This window comes from Erinaceus europaeus, chromosome 10, assembly GCF_950295315.1.
Source record: "Erinaceus europaeus chromosome 10, mEriEur2.1, whole genome shotgun sequence".
In the NCBI taxonomy this organism is placed as follows: Eukaryota; Metazoa; Chordata; class Mammalia; order Eulipotyphla; family Erinaceidae; genus Erinaceus; species Erinaceus europaeus.
Genome location: NC_080171.1, coordinates 78,186,720 through 78,206,741, shown reverse-complemented (window position 1 = coordinate 78,206,741; position 20,022 = coordinate 78,186,720). Strand labels below are relative to the sequence as shown.

General features: G+C 52.8%; 2 protein-coding genes across 5 annotated transcripts; one reads left to right on the top strand and one right to left on the bottom strand.

Annotated features, from left to right (window-relative positions):
- Positions 1 to 5,072: 5,072 nt before the first annotated feature.
- Positions 5,073 to 8,177, bottom strand: B3GALT6 (beta-1,3-galactosyltransferase 6). Its single transcript, XM_007525717.3, has one exon. The coding sequence runs from the start codon at positions 7,941 to 7,943 to the stop codon at positions 6,951 to 6,953; it is 993 nt and encodes a 330-aa protein (XP_007525779.1). The 5' UTR covers positions 7,944 to 8,177; the 3' UTR covers positions 5,073 to 6,950.
- SDF4 (stromal cell derived factor 4) lies at positions 8,138 to 19,974 on the top strand. Of its 4 annotated transcripts, none has more exons than XM_016189392.2 (7): positions 8,138 to 8,270; positions 11,081 to 11,426; positions 15,272 to 15,408; positions 16,636 to 16,749; positions 17,830 to 17,988; positions 18,266 to 18,441; positions 19,497 to 19,974. In XM_016189392.2, the coding sequence occupies exons 2-7, from the start codon at positions 11,125 to 11,127 to the stop codon at positions 19,671 to 19,673; spliced, it is 1,065 nt and encodes a 354-aa protein (XP_016044878.1). In that variant the 5' UTR covers positions 8,138 to 8,270; positions 11,081 to 11,124; the 3' UTR covers positions 19,674 to 19,974. The 4 variants fall into 4 exon arrangements, with proteins under 4 accessions (XP_016044878.1, XP_016044877.1, XP_007525780.1 ...); XM_016189391.2 differs by having other exon boundaries at positions 8,165 to 8,303; XM_007525718.3 differs by having other exon boundaries at positions 8,185 to 8,270; positions 11,119 to 11,426.
- The last annotated feature ends 48 nt before the right edge of the window (positions 19,975 to 20,022 follow it).

The following is a 20,022-nucleotide window of genomic DNA, read 5'->3' as shown; positions in this document are numbered from 1 at the left end:
TTTTTTTTTTTTTTAAGTATTTTACTTTATTTTTGAGAGAGATGCAGAGAGAGAAAGACACAGAGAGAAACACCAGAGCACGGCATAGCTCTGGCTTATTGTGGTGCGGGGGACTGAACCTGGGATTTAGAAGACTCAGGCATGAGAGTCTCTTTGCATAACCTTTATGCTATCTAACACACACACCCCACCCCTCTCAATTTCTCTGTCTCTGTCCAATAATAAAAGGTATGAGTAGTGCTTGGGCTCAAACCTGGGACCTCAGGAATAGAAATGCAAAGCTTTGTCAGTCAAGTTACTTCCCTAATCACACCACTCAGCAATTTTCCAAAAGATTCATAAATTAGAACTGGGGAGATGGCACCATCTGTCATAAAGGAGGCTTTTCTTGAGACACTAGGAGGTCCCAGGTTCAATTCTTGACACTTCCATAAGTGACAATCAAGTAGTGTTTGGGGGAAGAAGCAAAGTTTATTTAATTTTATTTTTTCTTTCTTTAAAGAAGACTTATTTATAAGATAGGAGAAATGACATCAATAACAACAATAATAACTACAACAATAAAACAACAAGGGCAACAGAAGGGAATAAATTTTTTAAAATTATTAAAAAAAAAAAGAACCAGAGCATCACTGCCACATGGGCTACTTGGGGATCAAATCAGACCTCATGTGGTCCAGGAGGTGGTGCAGTGGATAAAGCAACAGACTCTCAAGCATTAGGTTCTGAGTTCAATCCCCAGCAAGCACATGTACCAGAGAGATGTCTGGTCCTTTCTCTCTCTCTCTCTCCCTATCTTTCTCGTAAGTAAGTAAATAAATAAATTCTTATAAAAAAAAAAACAAATCAGACCTCATGCTTGAGAGCCCAACACTTTATCTCATGAACTTTCCCCTGGGGTGCTGAAAAAAAAATTTTTTTTTTTATTACATATGAGAGAAGCCAGAGCACCATGTTGGTACATGCAGGAACAGTGATCGAAACCAGAAGCTTAGGCTTACCAAGTCTGGCTCCAGCACAGAACATGCCTTTTTAGAGAGTTAAGATTCAACCACCAACCAACAGGCACCTTGCAAACTAAGAATACAGCAAGCGTAGGTCCTGAGTCAGGTGGAGGCCAGGAGACTGCAGTGAAAGTCTGCGAGTACCCCACACCAGTACCACCAAAGATGCAGGATAGCTGACGGCAGGCCCTGAGGGGCACGGTTGGCCCAGAGTTTGGTGGTGTCTGCTAAACAGACAGAGGGGCCTCCAGGCAGAAGATAGGACAGGGCTTCTGGCCAGTCTCACAGACCAGTGCTAAGCACCAGATGCCCCCAGACTCCTTCTTTTGTTCTTTTTATTCTCTTTATTTATTTATTGTATAGAGACAGCCAGAAATCAAGCGGGAAGGGGAAGATAGAGAGGGAGACAGAGAGACACCTGCAGCCCTGTTTCACCACTCGCGAAACTTTCCCCCTGCAGGTGGGGACCAGGGGCTCAAACCTGGATCCTTGTGCACTGTAACATGTGCACTTAACCAGGTGCGCCACCACCCAGCTCCTCCTTCTTTTTTTCTTAACACAGGAAAGTTCTTGAGTCGGAGCACTTTTACATGTATTCATTTATTTATATAATTTTATTGCTACTAGGGTTCCCTGGGGCTCAGTGCCTGCACAAGAAATCCATAGCCCCCAGTGGCCATCTTTTCCTTTCCCTTTTTCCCCCCTCCATTTTCTTTCTTTCTTTTGATAAAACAGAGATAAATTGAGAGAAGGGGAGACAGAGAGACACTTGTAGCAGTGCTTCACTGCTCATGAAGCTTCCCCCTACAGGTAGAGATCAGGGGCTTAAATGTGGGTCCTTGTGCCTGGTAACACCTGTGCTGTACTGGGTGTGCCACTGCCCAGTGTCATTCTTATTTATATTGCCACCAGTTATTTTTTGGGTTCAGTGCCTGAAAGATGAGCCCACTGCTTCTGGTGGCCATTCTTTCTTTTCTTTTTTCTATTTTATTAGATAGAGAGAAATTGAGGAGGGGTAGATAGAGAGGGAAAGAGAATGCCAGACATCTGCAGACCTGCTTCACTACTCACAAAGCTTCCCCATAATGGGATCTGAACTTGGATCCTTGTGCATGGTAACATATGTGCTCTACCAGGCACACTTCTGCCCAGCCACCAATTTACTGATTTATTTATTTTTGCCTCCAGGGTTATTGCTGGGGCTCAGTGCTTGCACTGACTCCACTACTCTTGGAGGCCATTTCCCATCTGCTTTTGTTGCCCTTGTTGTTGTAGCCTTGTGGTTATTGTTGTTGTTGTTGGATAGGACAGAGAGAAATAGAGAGAGGAGGGGAAGACAGAGAGGGGGAGAGAAAGATAGACACCTACAGACCTGCTTCACTGCCTGTGAAGCGACTTCCCTACAGGTGGGGAGCTGGGGGCTCGAACTGGTATCCTCATGCCGGTCCTTGCACTTTGTGCCACATATGCTTAACCCACTGTGCTACCGTCTGACCCCTCTAATTAATTTTTTTAAAGATCTTATTTATGCACAAAGCACAAGGATCCGGGTTCGAGCCTCCAGCTCCCCTCCTGCAGGAGGGTCGCTTCACAAGCAGTGAAGCAGGTCTACAGGTGTCTATCTTTCTCTCCTCCTCTCTATCTTCCCCATCTCTCTCCATTTCTCTGTCCTATCCAACGACTACAACAATAATACAAGGGCAACAAAAGGGAATAAATAAATATTTTTAAAAAGACCTTATTTATTTATTAATGAGAAAGATAGGAGGAGATAGAAAGAACCAGACATCACTCTGGTACATGTGCTGCTGGGAATTCAACTTGGGACCTCATGCTTGAGAGTCCAGCATTTTATCCACTGCACCTCGTCCCGGACCATGCCTCCAATTTCATTTCATTTTATTATTTTTTTTAAAGATTTTAATTACTTATTAATGAGAAAGGTAGGAGGAAAGAACCAGACATCACTCTGGCACATGTGTTGCCGGGGATTGAATTTAGGACCTCATGCTTGAGAGTGTAGTGTCTTAGCCACAGGGCCACCTCCCGGACCACTCCAATTTGTTTTTAAACAAGAAATTCTTTAACTTTTTTCACCCACAAGGGTTTTTGCTCTGGGAATATTCCACTGTTCCCAACAGTGTCTCCCGTTTTTTTTTTTCCCTTTTCTTTCAGACAGAAGCTAAGAGACAGAGAGAAACGCCACAGCACTACTCCACACTGGGTGTCTTGGGTGGTAACCAAGACCTTGAACCTGGGTCCCTGTATGGTAAAGATAGCTCACTGCTGGGTGGGCTGCTCCCAGCTCCTGCTGTATTCTTTACTGACCCAACTTCTGTCATCACTTCTCTCATGCTTTCTCTGACTCTGTGGTCCTTCTCATCTCAGTGAGCATCCTTAGCTCCCTGGTTTGCACTTGCTGTTAGGTGGGCTCCAGAATCTGTGTAGTGGCCTGAAGCCCAGAGTTGTGGTGGCCACGGCTTGAATCAGCATGGCGCTCAATAGTTTCTACTAAAGCCACGACCCCAGAAAAAGCCACGCCCCTCCCACCCAGTAACCCCAGCGCACAGCAGCCTGGATCTGGAAGGACCATTCTAACTTTTGCGTGGGGTCAACTGTGGGTCCCTCTAAGAAGGGGCTTTGGTCACCGCATGTCATTGGGATTCTGACAGCACCTCTACTGCATCATGGGTAGTGCTGTAATCTGGAATCTGTATTTTTTATTTTTTGGATAGAGACAGAGAAACTGAGAGGGAAAGGGGACATAGAGATAAAGATGAAAAAAAAAAAAGAGAGATAAAGACAAGACACATGTAGCACTGCTTCACCACTTGTGAAGCTTCCCCCCTGCAGGTGGGGACTGGGGCCTTGAATCTGGTTCCTTGTGCACTGCACTGTAATGTGTGTTCTTAACTAGGTACACCACTGCCCACTTGCATTCTTTCAGTTTTAAAATTTAATGTTTGCTGTCGGCACACTGAGTGCCATTGTCATGCATGAGGACCCAGGTTCGAACCTGGATTTGATATACAGTGACTATTGAGTAGGAGCCCTTTCAGTTCCCACCTGTGAGTGGGAAGCTTCATGATTGGTGGAGCAGTGCTGCAGGGGTCTTTCCTCTGTCTCTTCTTACTTTCAAAAAAGAAAGAAAAAAAAAGGTTGCCAGTAGTGGAGTTGCGCAGGCACAGAGCCCAGCAATTAAAAAAAAAATGTTTTAGGGTTAGGGAGACAGCATAATGGTTCTGCAAAAGACTCTAGTGACTTGAGTCTCTGAGAACCTGGGTTCAATCCCTGGCACCATAAGCCAGAGCTGAGCAGTGTTCTGGTGTCTCTCATTAAAATAAAGCAACTAAAACCTTAAAAAGAAAGAAAGGAAGAAAGAATGTTTCAGGCTGAATGACTTCATTTCCATATTTGTAGTGCAGAACAGTTGTTTAAGGGCACTTGCATGTGGTTTAACTTAACGTTAAACTTGTCCTCCACTGTGTCAAATCTCTGTGGGGTGGTGTTCAGAGAAAGGGGACATTACGTCAGGAATGGGTGGAGCTGGGCAAGGGACTCAGGTCCAGTCCTCAGCTGGGATCCACAGCTGTCACTGGTCACACGGGCCATCTCTCCCGGAAGCTTTTGTCTGAAAAAATGGAGCTGTTAACACCAAGTCTCTCAGCAGTCCTGGGTCTAAGAGAGACAAGCCAGGTTCAAGGGGCCAGAATCCCTCAGGAACCTGCCACACACACATACCCTAGGCTGGGGGATTTCCCCACATGGACTCTCATGACTTTAAATTTTTTTAGAGTGAGAGACTATAGCATTGAAACTTCCTTCAATGAAGTGGGGGCTGAGCTTGAACCTGGGTTACACACATGGCAAAGCAATACACTATCCAAGTGAGCTATTATTCTACTGGCCCCTCTCATGACCTCTTGTCCTGTCCAAAGGTCTTCACTGTAGTCAGCCCTAGTTTCAAGGGTAGCCCCCACCATCTAGATATGGGAGAGTCACATTTGAGCCAACAGCCATTAGACCCACCCCCCCCCCCATCCTTCAAGCCCTGTTACATGATTCCACGGCTTCTGGCAAGCTTTTATTTATTTATTTTATGGGTGTAGTGAGAGTGGGTCAGTTCGACAGTTCACTTGGATAGTGTGCTGCTTTGCCATGTGTACAAACAAGGTTCAAACCTGGCACTCTCAGCACCAGTGTGAGAGACAGAGAAAAGAGAGATAACGTTGCACTACTCATGAAACTTCCCCTTTGTGTGGTCCCTCCAGGAGTGGCTGAGGGCTTGAACCCAGGCCTTATCTATAAGGAGTATGAGTATACACTACTGGGTGGACCACTTCCCAGACTCCCCCCACCCCAACTTATATCTTGAAGGTATAATCAAAGGCAAAGCCTTTGGGGGGCCCTGAGGACTAGTGTCCTGAGGAGACATTGGAGTTCACTGTGGGTCCCTCTGCTGCCCAAGGCCCCATGAGAAAGAGCCTGTGCACATGCCAGGAAGAAGGCACTGGTCTGGCTTCCTGGCCAGAGCTGAGAGCAGGGCTCTGCTGTGCATATTCCTAGTCTTTGGCATTTGGGTGGCACGGCTGGGCCGGAGACACCTGCTCTAACATCCATGCTGGAGAGTGTGAGGGACGGGCAGCACAAAGGCAGCTTTTGCTCCTGCCCCCAGTGGGTGCCAGGCAGGTGGACAGCAGCCACAGAGTGAGGGCACAGCACTCACACCCGCTGCATGCAACCCGGCTTGCTGCAGTCTGGCCTATTTTATTGAGATGAAGACAATGGTCACTTTTCACACTGAATGGGTAGAAAGGATAGCCCACACACTCGCCTGAGGCCTGGCTGAGGTGTGTAAAGAGATGCTAGCTAGCACGCCTGCACCTTCCTCCCCGACAGGCCACCAGCAGAGCCTGTTTTCTTAAAAGGCAGAATTTGGGAAATATCATCAACACTCCCAAGGGTTCAGATTCCTGGAACTCTGGGCCCAGACGCTAAAATAACAAATGTGTGTGTAAGGAACACCTTAAAAGGCAAGTCTTTTTAGAAAAGAGAGACAATGGGCCTGACATATGTAAACTGGAGAGAGGAACAGACAGTTTAAATTCCTGCCTGTTTAAACTCACAGCAGCCGGGCCTGAGACTCAAGCTGTAAACAGATTAATCTACAAATTCCAAGTCCTGCCAGAGAAGTCTTCCCTGAAATAACTTAAAAAATACTGAGACCACAGGGATCCAACTTAAAATTCGTATCCCTACGGACATACACAGCATGTCAAATAAATCACGGGCTGAATTACACTCATTCTGGGGAGACACTAAGTACCAGGAAAGATAATCAACATAAAGTGATGAGAAACCTTAGACTCACAGGTGACAAATACCAACAGATACCAACAGGTGCCCCAGTGAATAAAGCCACAATGATTGCGACACAAGCAGCTATACTGCAACAGCAGAGGCTGCGGACATGATGTGCCCCCTTCCCATGCCCCAGGCCAAGGGGGGGTTTTCTTCATTTCTGCAGGCAGCAGACCGTCAGCTCCAGCCCCTAGCCCAGCCATGGAGAGGAGAGGGCATGAGGGGATGTCACCTGCAGATAAGGAGGCTTTGCCTGCGTCCACATCCGAGCCAAGGCACCTTCTCAGTCTTGGCTCATACTCTTTACAATCCAGGTGACTGGACACCTTGCCCTGGTAATCGCGGGAGACTCCAGGTCAGGAGGAAGATACTCTTGACTGAGGCCACATGCAGGGTCACGGATATACATGCTCCTCCTGGCTGCAGCTGGGTCCATGGCATCTACCTGAGAGTCCCACTGGTCATTGTATAATCCAGGCTCCTGTAGAGGGCTGCGCTCTCCCTGGACGGTCACCCTGACACTTGTCAACTGTGAGGTGCCCTGGACTGCACAGCCGATACTCCAGTCCAGCGTCCAGGGCAGGATCAGGGTATGCCTTCCTTTCTCTGGCAGCACTGCGATGGCGGCGCCGACCAGTCGTAGATGTAGGACAGGCGCAGCTGCACCTCTTGCTTGCACAGGCGGCCCTCGCGGGTCAGGGTCTGGTGCTTCTCCAGCATGTCCTCCAGGCTCTGCTTGTGCGTCACCAGGTACTTGTTGCTGCATCCGCGGGACTTGTACTCGGTGTCGAAGCGCGGGTCGTGCTCACGCTGCACATCCACCGGCGCCAGCCAGGCGCCCAGAGACACGTCCTCGCTGTGCCAGGCACGCAGGTAGTCGCGGCTGAGGCGCAGATAGTGCACCAGGTCGGCCGCGAGCACGTAGCCGCCGCCCAGCGCATAGGGCAGGTAGTAGTCGCAGAGCTGCCAGGTCGCCTCGCGCCAGCGGCCCCCGGGCTTCACGCGCCCGCGCCCCGAGAAGAAGCCCCAGTAGAGGCGGCGGCGGCGCGCCGGCTCGCGGGCGCGCAGCTCGGCCAGCAACGCGTCCAGCCGCGCGAACGAATCATCGTCCGCCTTGAGCACGAATTCGAAGGCCACGTGCTCGTCGAGCCAGGCCAGCATGGCCAGCACCTTGGCCGTGAGATTTTCGTAGGAATCGCGCAGCGCTGGCAGCAGCAGCAGGTCTCCGTGCCGCGCTTGCTCGCGCTCCAGGGCGTGTCTCTCCTCCGCACCCAGGCCGTGCGTGCCCACCGCGAAGCGCGCCCACACGTCCCCGGGGACTCCGCGCCGCGCAGCCGCCAGCCACGTGCTGCGGATCACGCTGCGCCGCTCGGCCGCCCGGGGCGCGCTGGCCACCAGCACCGCCAGAAAAGCGGTGGCGGAGTGAGCGGGCTGGGCGGGCGCAGTGCGGAAGCCGAGCGGCGGGCGGGGCCAGTCGGCTGTGCAACGCGCCAGGTAGAGCAGCACGGCGCCGCAGACAGCCAGGCCACTCAGGCTCAGCGCCGTCCTGTGCCGCCACGCGCGCCGCAGTAGTTTCATGGCGTGCGCCGAGCCGCAAGTGCGCAGGCGCTCGAACCGCTCGCTTCGGGCCGGGCGGGCGGAAAGCCGGGAAGAGCCCAAATCCGGGCGGGCGCTCAGGCCTGCGATCCTTTCACCGTGGTGGCGGTGGGGGGGGCGTGACCGGGACCGCCATCACGTGGCTCCGAGCACTACTCACATTGGTCGGTCTGGAGCGAGGCCACTTCCGCCCGGGGCAAAGATGGCAACACCGACGTCCTCGCTAGAGGTCGTTCCCTTCAGCCCGCCCGTCTCTTCCCGGAAGGAAGATGGCGGCAGCTTGACCGAGTCCGGCTGCAAGCGTCCCGGGTGCGCAAGCCTTGTCCTAAAGTTCCCGGGCAGGTGAGGGAGGGGCCGAATGTCCCAGGGCGCTGGGGGCGGGGACCCCTGACAGCCGTACGTTGCCTCCCGTTCGACTGCGCTCAGACAAGGGAGTGACCCCCCCCACCTGGGGGTCTGGAAGGGTCCCGGCGGCCTGCACACTCTCCCCAGCTTCTGAGTTCTGACCTGCGCGCCCCCGGGAAGCAGGTCGGAGGAACCGTCTCTCCCCACGGGCGGCGGGCAGGGACGCTGGGTGTGAGGGTTTATGCCCCATCCCGGGCTGGACCGGTGGCGGCTGTCAGCAGCGACCGTCTTCTGACGCCCTGACAAGTGTGTGGATAAGCGTTTGCGTTTCTCCCGTCCGCTTGAACAGACGTTTGTGTTATTAACAAGAAATACCTCAGTTTTGGAGCGTTTGCACTGAACCCAGGAGTCTGTGTTTCCAGCCTTCCCGCCCCGCCCTGGTTCAGCAGGCCTTGTGGCTGCCCCTGAGAGCTGGTGCCTGGGGAGCTGGAGGCGTGTGGGACAGGGGATCATCCAGGCTGCCCTGAGGATACAGAACCCCTCCAGAGGGGGAGGCAGCTATGGCAGGCTCAGGAGCTGACTGGCCCTCCAAGGGAGCAAAGTACAGTCTGTTTGGACACTACGATGTTATGCTTCTATAATGGTGGCTGGCCCTCGGGGCATTGGTAATGGCAGAAGGATGTTGTCTTAATGGACGTCACACTGGCTGTCCCAGCCTGGTACAGTGATACTCCCACTGGAAAGGAAGAGCGCAGGAGGAGTACCTGCAGGGCTCCCCCCTCCCACTGAGCGGCACTGCCCACCCTGCTGGCTGGTCATTCTGACCCAGGCACCACTTGTGCTGTGGTTAGAGGGAGAAGGCTCTGCCCATTTATTTTTTATTTTTTATATTTATTTTCCCTTTTGTTGCCCTTGATGTTTTTTAATTGTTTGTTGTAGTTATTATTGTTGCTGTTGATGTCGCTGTTGGATAGGACAGAGAGAAATGGAGAGAGGAGGGGAAGACAGAGAGGGGGAGAGAAAGACACCTGCAGACCTGCTTCACCGCCTGTGAAGGGGACCCCCCCCTTCCCGCAGGTTGGGAGCCGAGCTGGGGGCTCTAAATCCTCACTCTGGTCCTTGTGCTTCCCACCACGTGCACTTAACCCCCCTGGCTACCCTCTGACTCCCGGCTCTGTCCATTTCTATAGGCTCTGTGATTCCTCTTCCATTCTTTCTCCCCGCCCCCACTTTATTGAGGCAATATTGACTTATGGGATTACTGCCATCACAACACATTTCCTCAGTATGCTTATGTTTTCTGTGGCCTTAAAGTGGTGCCTGCAGTCACCCACTCTTTTGTGGGTTCCATGTAGGGCAGAACTCCGACACATGGGCTTAAGGGCATGACCTCTTCCCAAGAATGACAGCAGAATAGGAGTCACAGTGGTCACATGTTCAGGGCACAGCTACCATGCAGAAGGCACCTTGGTGGCCGGTGGGTCTTAGTGGGCATGCAGCTAATGCTCCTGTAGATCTGGAAAGTGGGGCTTAAGGTGGCCCTCTAAGTTATTACATAGGATTGGCAAGCTAGCTCTCCTGTTTTGTCATTCTTGTGACATGTTCTAGCCCAGCCCCTACCACACTGAAGGATGCTTAGGTACTGTGGTCTATTTCCCTCTCTTCCTCTGTCTCTTTGTCTCTAGTTCTCTCTCTGTTTAAAAAACTGCTTGAAGCCATGAAATCCTGGCAAGCATTGAAAGAGAGTTTCTCCCTCAAAAGGAAGCAGATAGCTGAATTTAAAGCCAGACAGGTAGGAGAAGGCTGGGGCTGGGACTGGGGCGCCACCCTCCTTGCATGTCAGGCCCCACTGTCCCAGGAATCATAGTCCTGAGCCATCTCATGCTGTGTATAAATGAGATAGAGGATGTATGTGTGCATATGTGTATCACACTTGTGCTTGTGTGCACACGCACAGGACTTAACACGGCGAGAGAGTGGGGTGGGGCCGGTGCCCTTCTGGGCTGGGCTGGACATTTGCTGGCAGCTGGCCCATTCTTTTTTTTCTTTTTTTCTTTTGCCTCCATGGTTATCGCTGGGCCTTGGTGCCTGCACTATGAATCCACTGTTCTTAGAGGGCATTTTTTTCCATTTTGTTGCTCTTGTTACCTTTGATATTACTGCTGTTGTTGGATAGGACAGAGAGAAGTCCAGATGGGAGGGGAAGACAGAGGGGGAGAGAATGATAGACGCCTGCAGACTTGCTTCACCGCTTGTGAAGTGCAACCCCCCCCCCCCCCCCGCTACTGCCCTACCCCCCAGCAGACCCATTCTTCACAAAGTCTTGGCTGCAGGGGAAGGGACTTCTTGTTCCGTGGGGGTTGGGGGTTGGGGGTGGGAAATTAAGGCTGGGCAGGTCAGGAGAATTTGTCACAGAGCTCATAGATGATACATTGGACTCTGGAGGGGAGGGACCCTGACTCGAGTCACCCCTGCTGCCCAGAGGGACAGAGACGAGGTGGCAGTGGTGGGCATTGGGCATGCCAGGCTAAGGTCTGTGATGTAATCTGAGAGGGGGCACAGGGGAGTCCAGGTTGGATGGGTGCTCCAGGCTAGGCCCTCCCCATAGGAAATCTTGTCTTGAAGTCCCAGCAGAGGCAGCTTTTGTCCTCTGACAACTGATGGGAAATTGGGGCCAACGCCATGGGCCTACAGGTGCCTGTGGGGTGAAGGGGAGGCTGGTGGATTGGACCTTGGCCCTGATGTTTCTCCCCCATGCCGCCCTCTGTCCCTAGCTTCTGGCCACACTGTGAACCTCCTGCCCTCTGACCAGGTGGCTATGGCGTCCTGGTGGGCCCCCCTTTGTGGCCTGCCCCCTCACTGCATCTGGCTCCTGGGGACCATTCTTCTGCTGGATGTGGCCGCCCGGCCTGCCAACCACTCATCTGTGCGGGAGAGAGCTGGCAGGGACGAGAATGAGATCCTGCCCCCCGACCACCTGAATGGGGTGAAGCTGGAGATGGATGGACACCTCAACAAGGACTTCCATCAGGAGGTCTTCCTGGGCAAGGACACCGACGGATTTGAGGAGGATGCCGAGCCCCGCAAGAGCCGCAGGAAACTCATGGTCATCTTTTCCAAGTAGGGCTGGGTGGGTGGTGTGTGGTCATGGAGGCCCCTGGAGAGGTTTGGGGATGAGCAGAGTAGGGGGCCTATGCAGGGAGATCATGAGGGGCATGCAGGGGTGTGGGGGGGGTGGCAGAGGGAGATACTGTCCCATGTGGGAGGCAACAAGGGGATTATCTGGTAGCTTGCTGTGAGGGAGGTGCTGTCTGTCATTGAGCTCTTAGCAACTCCAGGGAAGTTTCTAGAAATGTCAAAGCTGAGGCCCAAACAGCCCTGAGATAGCACCACAGGTCCAGAGAGAGGGCCCCCACCACCTCCCATGTGGCCCTGCCAGCTAGTTAGGTATGAGGGTGGTGTTGGGTGTGGGTGGTGTTTGTGGAGGTGGTGGGGGCTGCTCTGATGCTGCCTCCCCAACCTGGGCCTGGGAATCTGCAGTGGAGGCTGTCCAGACAGGGGCATGCCCCCTCTCTCTTGCTGATCCTGAGCTTCCTTGTCTGTCTGAGTGTCTCCTCATCTGAGGTAGCTGCTCTCATCCTCTCCTCTGTGTCCCTGAGTCTGACCACCTCCAGCTCCCCATTGTGTTCTTGAGTCCCCTTGCCCACCCTTTGCAGGCCTCAGGGTTCCCAGAACCAGGTTTGAGAGTGTCAAGTGCTATATGCTGTCAGCCTGGGGGCAGCCCTTGCCAACTGTGCCTGGGCCCTGGGGCATCAGGGAGCTCTGACCCTGCTCTTCACTGAGGGACTTCTCCCTGCCCCCTGCCTGCTGGGCTCCAGGTGGGTACTGGACACTGAGTAGGCTGGGCTGGTAGGCAGAGGTCAGGCCATTCAGTGAGGGCCGGAGAAGCTGAGATTGACCTGGGGAGGGACAGCAACAAAGGACAGGAGCATGGTGGGGGCCTCTCCGGGGCTGTGTGTGTTCCCCTCCCCCTTAGACAGGCTTGGCACATGCAGGCTCTGCAGTGGGTGACCTGCAGGGCCGATGCTGGGCCCCAACTCCCTCAGTGTCCCAGCTCCTGTGAGCTGGAGGTGGCCAGACTCTGACCCCAGGCAGGGAGGGCCCTGTCTTCATAGTGCTGTGAACCACCAGCCTCTACGTCCTGCTCTGGGACATAGGCCTGAGCTCTGCTCTCAGACGACACAGCATGGCAGGGTCAGGGCAGGGAGGAGGCCTCAAGCTGGTGGAGAGGTCCCTTGAGAATCTTGCTATCATTTGGAATGTCCCCAAAGTCTGTCCCTTGAAGTGGTTTGCAGTTGAGGAAGGAAGCTGAAGCAGGCTGCCCGGTGTATGTGTGTGTGTGTGGTGGGGGGCAGATCTGAAGGATGGAGGGGCCTTCACCTCTGTGGGACTTGCCCAGGATGGTACTGTAGGAAGAGGTGGACACTCTGTGCCTAGACCTTGATGAGCCCTGGGGGGCTGGGCATGGAAGGGACGGGTCATTAGTTTTAGACAGCAAAATGGACAGTGTAACCCGGTGACTTGAGTCCTGGCTTTATACTGACATGAGGTCCTTAGTTTGTGGCAGGGTATTGTAATTGAAAAAAATTAAAGGACTTCATGGGAGCATTGCTGCATGTCTTGGGTTTAAAACAATCAAGGTTTATTACATAGTGATACAGCAGTATGGAATGGTATTTTTTTAGGTGTAGCAAGGTAAGCAATATAAGCAGGGGTAAGAATAGAGGCCCATGAGATCAGTTAATTATCAGAGTTCAGCTTCACTTGTAGAAGTCCTGGGAGGAGCGGCCATGAGCATGGTGGGCCCACAAGCATCTACAAAAGCAGGGATCCTGGAGAGTGGCATCTACAAAAGCAGAGATCCCAGAGACTGACGTCTGCCTGGCCCTTAAGTTCAGGCCTGAGGTCAGCCTGACATCAGCCGAATGCTAATCAAGCCACGAAGTCCTATTCACTGGCTGTATCAGCAGGGGATGCTCTGGTTCATTCTTTCTCTTAATGGTAAAAGAAAAGGTGGCTGGGGAGATAGCATAACAATTATGCAAAGGACTTTCATGCCTGAGGCACCAAAGGTCCCTTAACCAGTGCTTTATTTTTTAAACCAGAACACTGGTTAAAAAAATAAAAGGGTGGGGGTGGTGGTGTTGGGCAGTGGCACACCTGGTAGAATGCACACGTTCCCATGTGCAAGGACCTGGGTTCAAGCCTCTGGTCCCCACCTGTAGGGGGGAAGCTTCATGAGCAGTGAAGCAGGGCTGCAGGTGTCTCTGTCTCCTTTTCCCCTCAAAATTTCTCTGTCCTATCAAATTAAACAAATCAAGTTTATAAAAAGAAAGAAAGAAGAAAAGAGCCAGGCTGACTGGACCTTCCACTGGCTATGGATTTGGAATGACTGGCAGCTCACAGGGGTGCCTGCCCTACACTCAGCTGCCTTCAGAGGGGGTGTATGCAAAGACCCATGCTGCTCCTGGGCCCTCCACTCTCAGGGCTGGGGTTAGTCTCTCACAACCAAGCTTAGCTGTTACATGTGATTCTGTTAAGGAGGTCTCTGCCCAGTGCATCTGCTGACTTCTTAGCTATCTGCTTCTGCCAGAGTGGACATGAAGCCTCAGGTCTTCATGTGTCCAGGGGCCCAGAGCTCCTGGAATCTCCCCCTCTCTCCTTTTTTTTTTTTTTTTTTTTTTTCCCTAGAGTACCGCTCAGCTCTGGCTTATGGTGGTGCTAGAGGTTGAACCTGGGACCTTTGGTGCCACAGGCTGGAAAGTCCTTTGCATAACCATTATGCTGTCTCCCCAGCCTCTTCCTTTTTCCTTTTAAGGTTATTATGTACTATTATATTATATGGTTACTTAGGCATAGCTGATTGACTCACTGGTAGTTGGTGATGGATTCAGTCTCCTGCCTCTCCGTCTTCTAAGTTCTAGGGGTGTGAATAGAAGTTCCAGTCATTTAATTCCATGCCCCCAGTTCCCAAATGTTCTCCCTGATGGCTCCTTCATGTCCTTGACATTCTCAGTGCCCACCATGTCCCAAATATTCTCACTACATCTCTGACATTCTCCTTGTTGCCCCTCAGGTGTTTCCCATGGGCACTGACATTCTCCCTGATACTTTCCCTACGTCCCTCTGTTCACTGAGGAACACAACAGCTCAGATTCCCATGGTGACACAAACTGGGGGCTGGAGCTGCCAGGACCTAACCCAGGCACAGCCCTCAGGTGGCTCTGAATGACAGTCGGTGGCATGGGAAATGGCAGTGCCACACACTATGCACAGGTGAGGGAGGCTGCATAGATGGCATTAGGAATTCCACAAAGGAGAGGGTCAGTGTGTTCCCTGACCTGGGGTTCCTGGGGTCATCTGCATGCTGAGGAGCCAGGCAAGGTAACTGTGTTTCCCCACTCACCTGAGCCCCAGGGGCAGGCAGCGTGGAATGGCCCTCCTGAGCCTGGTCTTGGCTTGGGAACATCACACCCTGGGCCAAGGGCCCTGCTTCTTTCCAGAGTCAAGTCAGGAGGTCTGTGGTGCAGTCTTCTCACAGAACCAGACTGGCTCTGGTCAGTTTTGACTTTTGGCTCACACAGATATAAGGAAGAGGTGGTCTGAGAGTGATTTCTCTGATAGTTCACAGTCCCCATCCCTCATCTCTGACATTCTCCTCTGTTCCTCCGTGCCCCCCAATGTACTTCTCTGTGTCCCTCCTGACCCTGATTATACTCCCTGCAGCCCTACCCCCCCTAGAATTTCTCTCCATGCCCCTCAGGTCCCCAAAACCCTCCCCTATGTCCCCCAATGTTCCCAGCATCACCATTGGGAAGAGTGGGTCACTGTGTAGGTTTCAAAGCTTCTCTCTGTCCTCTGTTCCTCCCTGGAGGCCTTGCATGACATGATGGGTCTGCCTGCAGGGTGGATGTGAACACCGACCGGAGGATCAGTGCCAAGGAGATGCAGCACTGGATCATGGCCAAGTCAGCTGAGCACTTCCAGGAAGCGGTAGAGGAGAACAAAGTGCACTTCCGGGCCGTGGACCCTGATGGTGATGGTGAGGCCAACATGCCCACCCACTCTGAAGGCCCCTAGGGATAAGGAGAGGCAGCCATCCATCTCCATGGGGATCTGGGTGCCATGTCTGACACCTGCAGCCCTGCCAGGGTCCTGGTTGACTGCTTTCCTGAAGCTGAGGCTACTGCCACCTGTAACATAAAGCGGTTTAATCAGCATCTTAAAGCAGTCAGAAGACTTCTGGAGATAGCATAGTGGTTAGAATACCAGGCTTGCTTCTTGTTTGCACAGATTCCTGAGTTCAGTTCCTGGTACAGAAAAAGCCAAAATGATGCTCTTCCTTTCTCTCTCTCTCTCTCCTTAATAAATAAACCAGGGATCATGTGGTGGTACACCTGGTTAACCTCACAGGTTACCTTGCACAAAGACCCAGTTTGGAGCCCCCATTACCCACCTGTAGGGGGAAAAGCTTCTCAGGCAATGACTTCCTCTCTTGTCTCCCCTTCCTCTCAATTTCTCTCTGTCCTATCAAAGGAAAAAAAAAAAGCTACCGGGAGCGGTGGGTTCATTGAGCAGGCACTGAGCACAGCGATAACCCTGGTGGCAGTAAAATAAGGAGGGAGTGGGGAGGCGGCAGTGAGAACACCTTAATCAGCCCACACACTACCGTGCACAAGATCCCCATTTCAAGTCCTCAGTCCCCACTTGTAGTAGGAAAGCTTCACAAGTGGTGAAACAACACTACAGTTGTCTTTCTCTTTATCTTCATCATTTTCACTCTATGTCTATCCAAAATAAATAACTAAAATTAAAAAAGTTATCTTAGTAAATAAATCTTGTGGGGAGTCGGGCAGTAGCGCAGTGGGTTAAGTGCACACGGCACAAAGCACAAGGACCAGCATAAGGATCCCGGTTTGAGTCCCCGGCTCCCCACCTGCAGGGGAGTCGCTTTGCAAGTGGTGAAGCAGATCTACAGGTGTCTGTCTTTCTCCCCATCTCTCTCCATTTCTGTCCTATCCAACAACGATGGCATCAATAACAATAACTGCAACAATAAAAAAAAAAAGAAGGAAAAAAAATAAATCTTGCAACCCAGGCTCCGTAGTGAACTAAGCTTGAGGTCCTGAGTTCAATCCCTGGCATCTCATGTGCCAGAATGATGCTCTGGTTCTATTTTTCACTAATAAATAGAAACAAAGAGACAAGTAAATTTTTTATAGACTGTGTGTCCTTAAAACTTCCTGATAGGCCTGCTGTGCTCTTTCAGGCCGTGTGTCCTGGGACGAGTATAAGGTAAAGTTCCTGGCAAGCAAGGGCCATGACGAGAGAGAGGTGGCTGAGAAGATTAAGAACCATGAAGAGCTGAAAATCGACGAGGAGAGTGAGTGTCTGACCCTGTGACCGGTGCTGCGTGGCTGTCAGAAGGGAAGAGTGGGGTGGATAACGGGTGCACCCTGTTGAGCGCACGTTAGCATGTGCAAGGACCTGGGTTCAAGCCTTTGCTCCCCACCTGCAGGAAGAAGTTTCAGGAGCAATGAAGCAGGTCTGTAGGTGCCTCTCTTTCTTCCTCTGAACCTTCCCCTCCCCTCTCAATTTCTCTCTGTCCTATCTAGTAATAAAAAAGAAAGGAAAGGAAAACAGAAAAAAAAGAAAAGAAAAATGGCCACCAGGAGCAGTGGATTCATAGTGCTAACACTGAGCCCCAGTGATAACCCTGTTGGCAATATAAATAAATAAATAAATAAGGAAGTAAGGGCAGCCTAGCAGTCCTGAGGGGTCTTCCTGATTCCTGCCTCCCTTTCTGGGTACATAGGTAGGGCCTCTGTGAACTGCAGCTGTAGGGAGTAGGGAGCTAAAGGTGCCAGAAGCAGTGAGAGGCAGGTCTTGACCAGATCAAAGGGCCTGACCCTGGGTGAAGGGGGAGAGATGGTAAGGTTAGAGGGCTGTGAGAAGCCTAAAGGTGTTGGGAGCTGAGGGCTCAGGGTTGGAGGCTGGCTGAGGCCTGAGCTTAGGGCTGGGACTGGGACTGGGAACCTGGGCTTTGGGTTGGGGGCTGAGGGCTAGGGCTGGGGGCCTGAGCTTGGGGCTGGGAGCTGGAGCTGGGGTTGGGGGCAGGCCCCCTTGTGTGGGAGAGCAGGGGCCCTGTCAGGAGTCTGTGGGGCACACTTGAGTCATACCTGGAAACTGGGTTTTCCTCTTGAACCCTGCCCTCTGTGCACTAGTCACGTGAGAGAAGCAGAAAGGAACAGAGCACCGCCTTTGTTCCTGGAGCTCCAGGGCGGTGGTGAGTCAGCTTGCTCCACGTAATTTCCACAGTTCCCAAAGAACAAACAACAGCACGCGCCCCTGTCTGTGGCCAGGCCCTGGGCCAGCTTCTCATGTGCCAGTTGCACAGCTCAGAACCGTCCAGGTACAGGTGGGCAGTCCAAGTTCCCAGATGCTCACAGCACACCTCTCTCAGCACAGGAAGTCCTGGAGAACCTCAAGGACCGCTGGTACCAGGCGGACAACCCCCCCTCGGACCTGCTGCTGACTGAGGATGAGTTCTTGTCCTTCTTGCACCCAGAGCACAGCCGTGGCATGCTCAAGTTCATGGTCAAAGAGATTGTGCGGGACCTGGGTGAGGCCCGCCCCGTGGGCCCCACCTTGCTGCCAACGACTGGGTCTGGGGCTCCTCCTGGGGGTGATAGCATGGGGTAGTCCCTGGCTGGGGAGGGTAAGCCAGACCTTGCTGGGTATCATCTGCCTTTGCCGGCTTCCCAGCTGGTCCTGGAGCAGCTCTTGTCTAACCTGAGGTAGAAACAGAATGCATGGAACATCTGACAGCACAACCTGCGTGTTAGCCCTTGGTGGCCTCATGCCCACTTGAGATGCGAGTGTCCTCCCCTGTCCCATAGACCAGGATGGTGACAAGCAGCTGTCCCTGTCTGAGTTCATCTCTTTGCCTGTGGGCACTGTGGAGAACCAGCAGGGCCAGGACATCGATGACAACTGGGTGAAGGAGAGGAAGCGGGAATTTGAGGACCTCATTGACGCCAATCATGATGGCATCGTGACCATGGAGGAGCTGGAGGTGGGGGTGCCTTGGGCCTGGGGTGGGCGAGTGGGCAGTCTGGGGAGGGGGGTATCTGGCTCACCCTCCACCACCACCCCTGTTCCACCCCCCCCCCACCCCCCGCATGCTCCTGCCCCAGTAAGGCAGAGATAGTCTGGCTGTGACAGGTTGCTTGGTCACTTGACCAACCGGACAGGAGCTAGCTGAGACACAGGTATCCAGGGGAGCCTCAGCCCATTTTGGGCACCTTCATACCAGACTGGGCAGGAGAGCCAGAAGCCAGTCCAGGGTGCCTGATGTGCCATGGCCCCTCCTGGCACTGGGTGGTTGGGCTTGCCTGGGGCATGTGCTATCTTCCTCTGAGTCTTCCCACCAGTGTGGTGGGCAGGTGCTGCGTGGGACCTCTTTCCCAGTCCTCAGTGAGTCATCTCACTTTACCCCAGAATTCAGTGATCCCTGCTGATAGTTGGTAGCTGGCACCGCCTCTGGCTAGGCCCACCCTGTCCCAGCTGGCTGCAGGCACAGCTGTTGTCTGTCCTGGGGCACCCAGGCCCCACCTGCTCAGGCAGGCCTCCTCTCTCTCGCCTTCCCACCTCTTTTCTTTGAGGGGTGGGGGCACCTAGCAAGGTGTTTCCCACACCCATTGTGGTAACAGCAGGTTGGTGAAGGCTTGTCTGGTCCCATGCCAGTTCCTGAATTACTTTAAGCATGGCTTTCACCATCCAGAATGTTCCAGAGCATTCCAGGATGCTCTACAACATGCCTACTCCCCTGCAGCTTTTATGCTGCCAACCAGTGGGGTGTTTTAAATCAGGAATTGCTTTTTCTTTTCTAAAAGATTGATTTTATTTCACGGGGCTGGGAGGCAGGCATGCCTACTACCAGGGGCTTTAGGCAGACAAGTCCTCTGCTCTGCCCACTGAACCATTCCTGTGGCCCCAATACTGGGATTCTGTAGCTGGTTATGGTGTTAGAGCCCAGCCACTTCTGAAACAGAGGGTTCCAGCAGCACTGTCAGGGCCCCAGGGTGAACTTGGGAAGGCACTGGGGTTGATGGAGCGGTGCCATCGCAGGACTACATGGATCCCATGAACGAGTACAGCGCCCTCAATGAGGCCAAGCAGATGATTGCCATTGCCGATGAGAATCAGAACCACCACCTGGAGCCTGAGGAGGTGCTCAAGTACAGTGAGTTCTTCACGGGCAGCAAGCTGGTGGACTATGCCCGCAACGTGCATGAGGAGTTCTGAGCACAGAGCCCGTATCACCACATCTGGCTTCTGGGAACTGCCCAGAGCCCCGCTGCTGGCCCCGCTACATTAGAGCAGAGGCTGGGACTGCCCCGTGGGAAACAACCACTCCTGCCGTTTCCTGGAAAACTGGCACATAGAGCAAGCTTGCTGTGCTGGAAACGGCCAGTGCAGCAGGTGGGGGCGAGGGTGGGGGTGGGGTAGTGTGCGGGGGCAGTCAGAGCTGCCCCATCACAACATCTGCTCTCCAAGAAAACGAAAACACTTGTGACAAGAATCGCATTAATTTACTTTAAAAATTGCCTTTGTCTCCCAGTGTCATTCCCTTGTTGGAACACACGCGTAACAT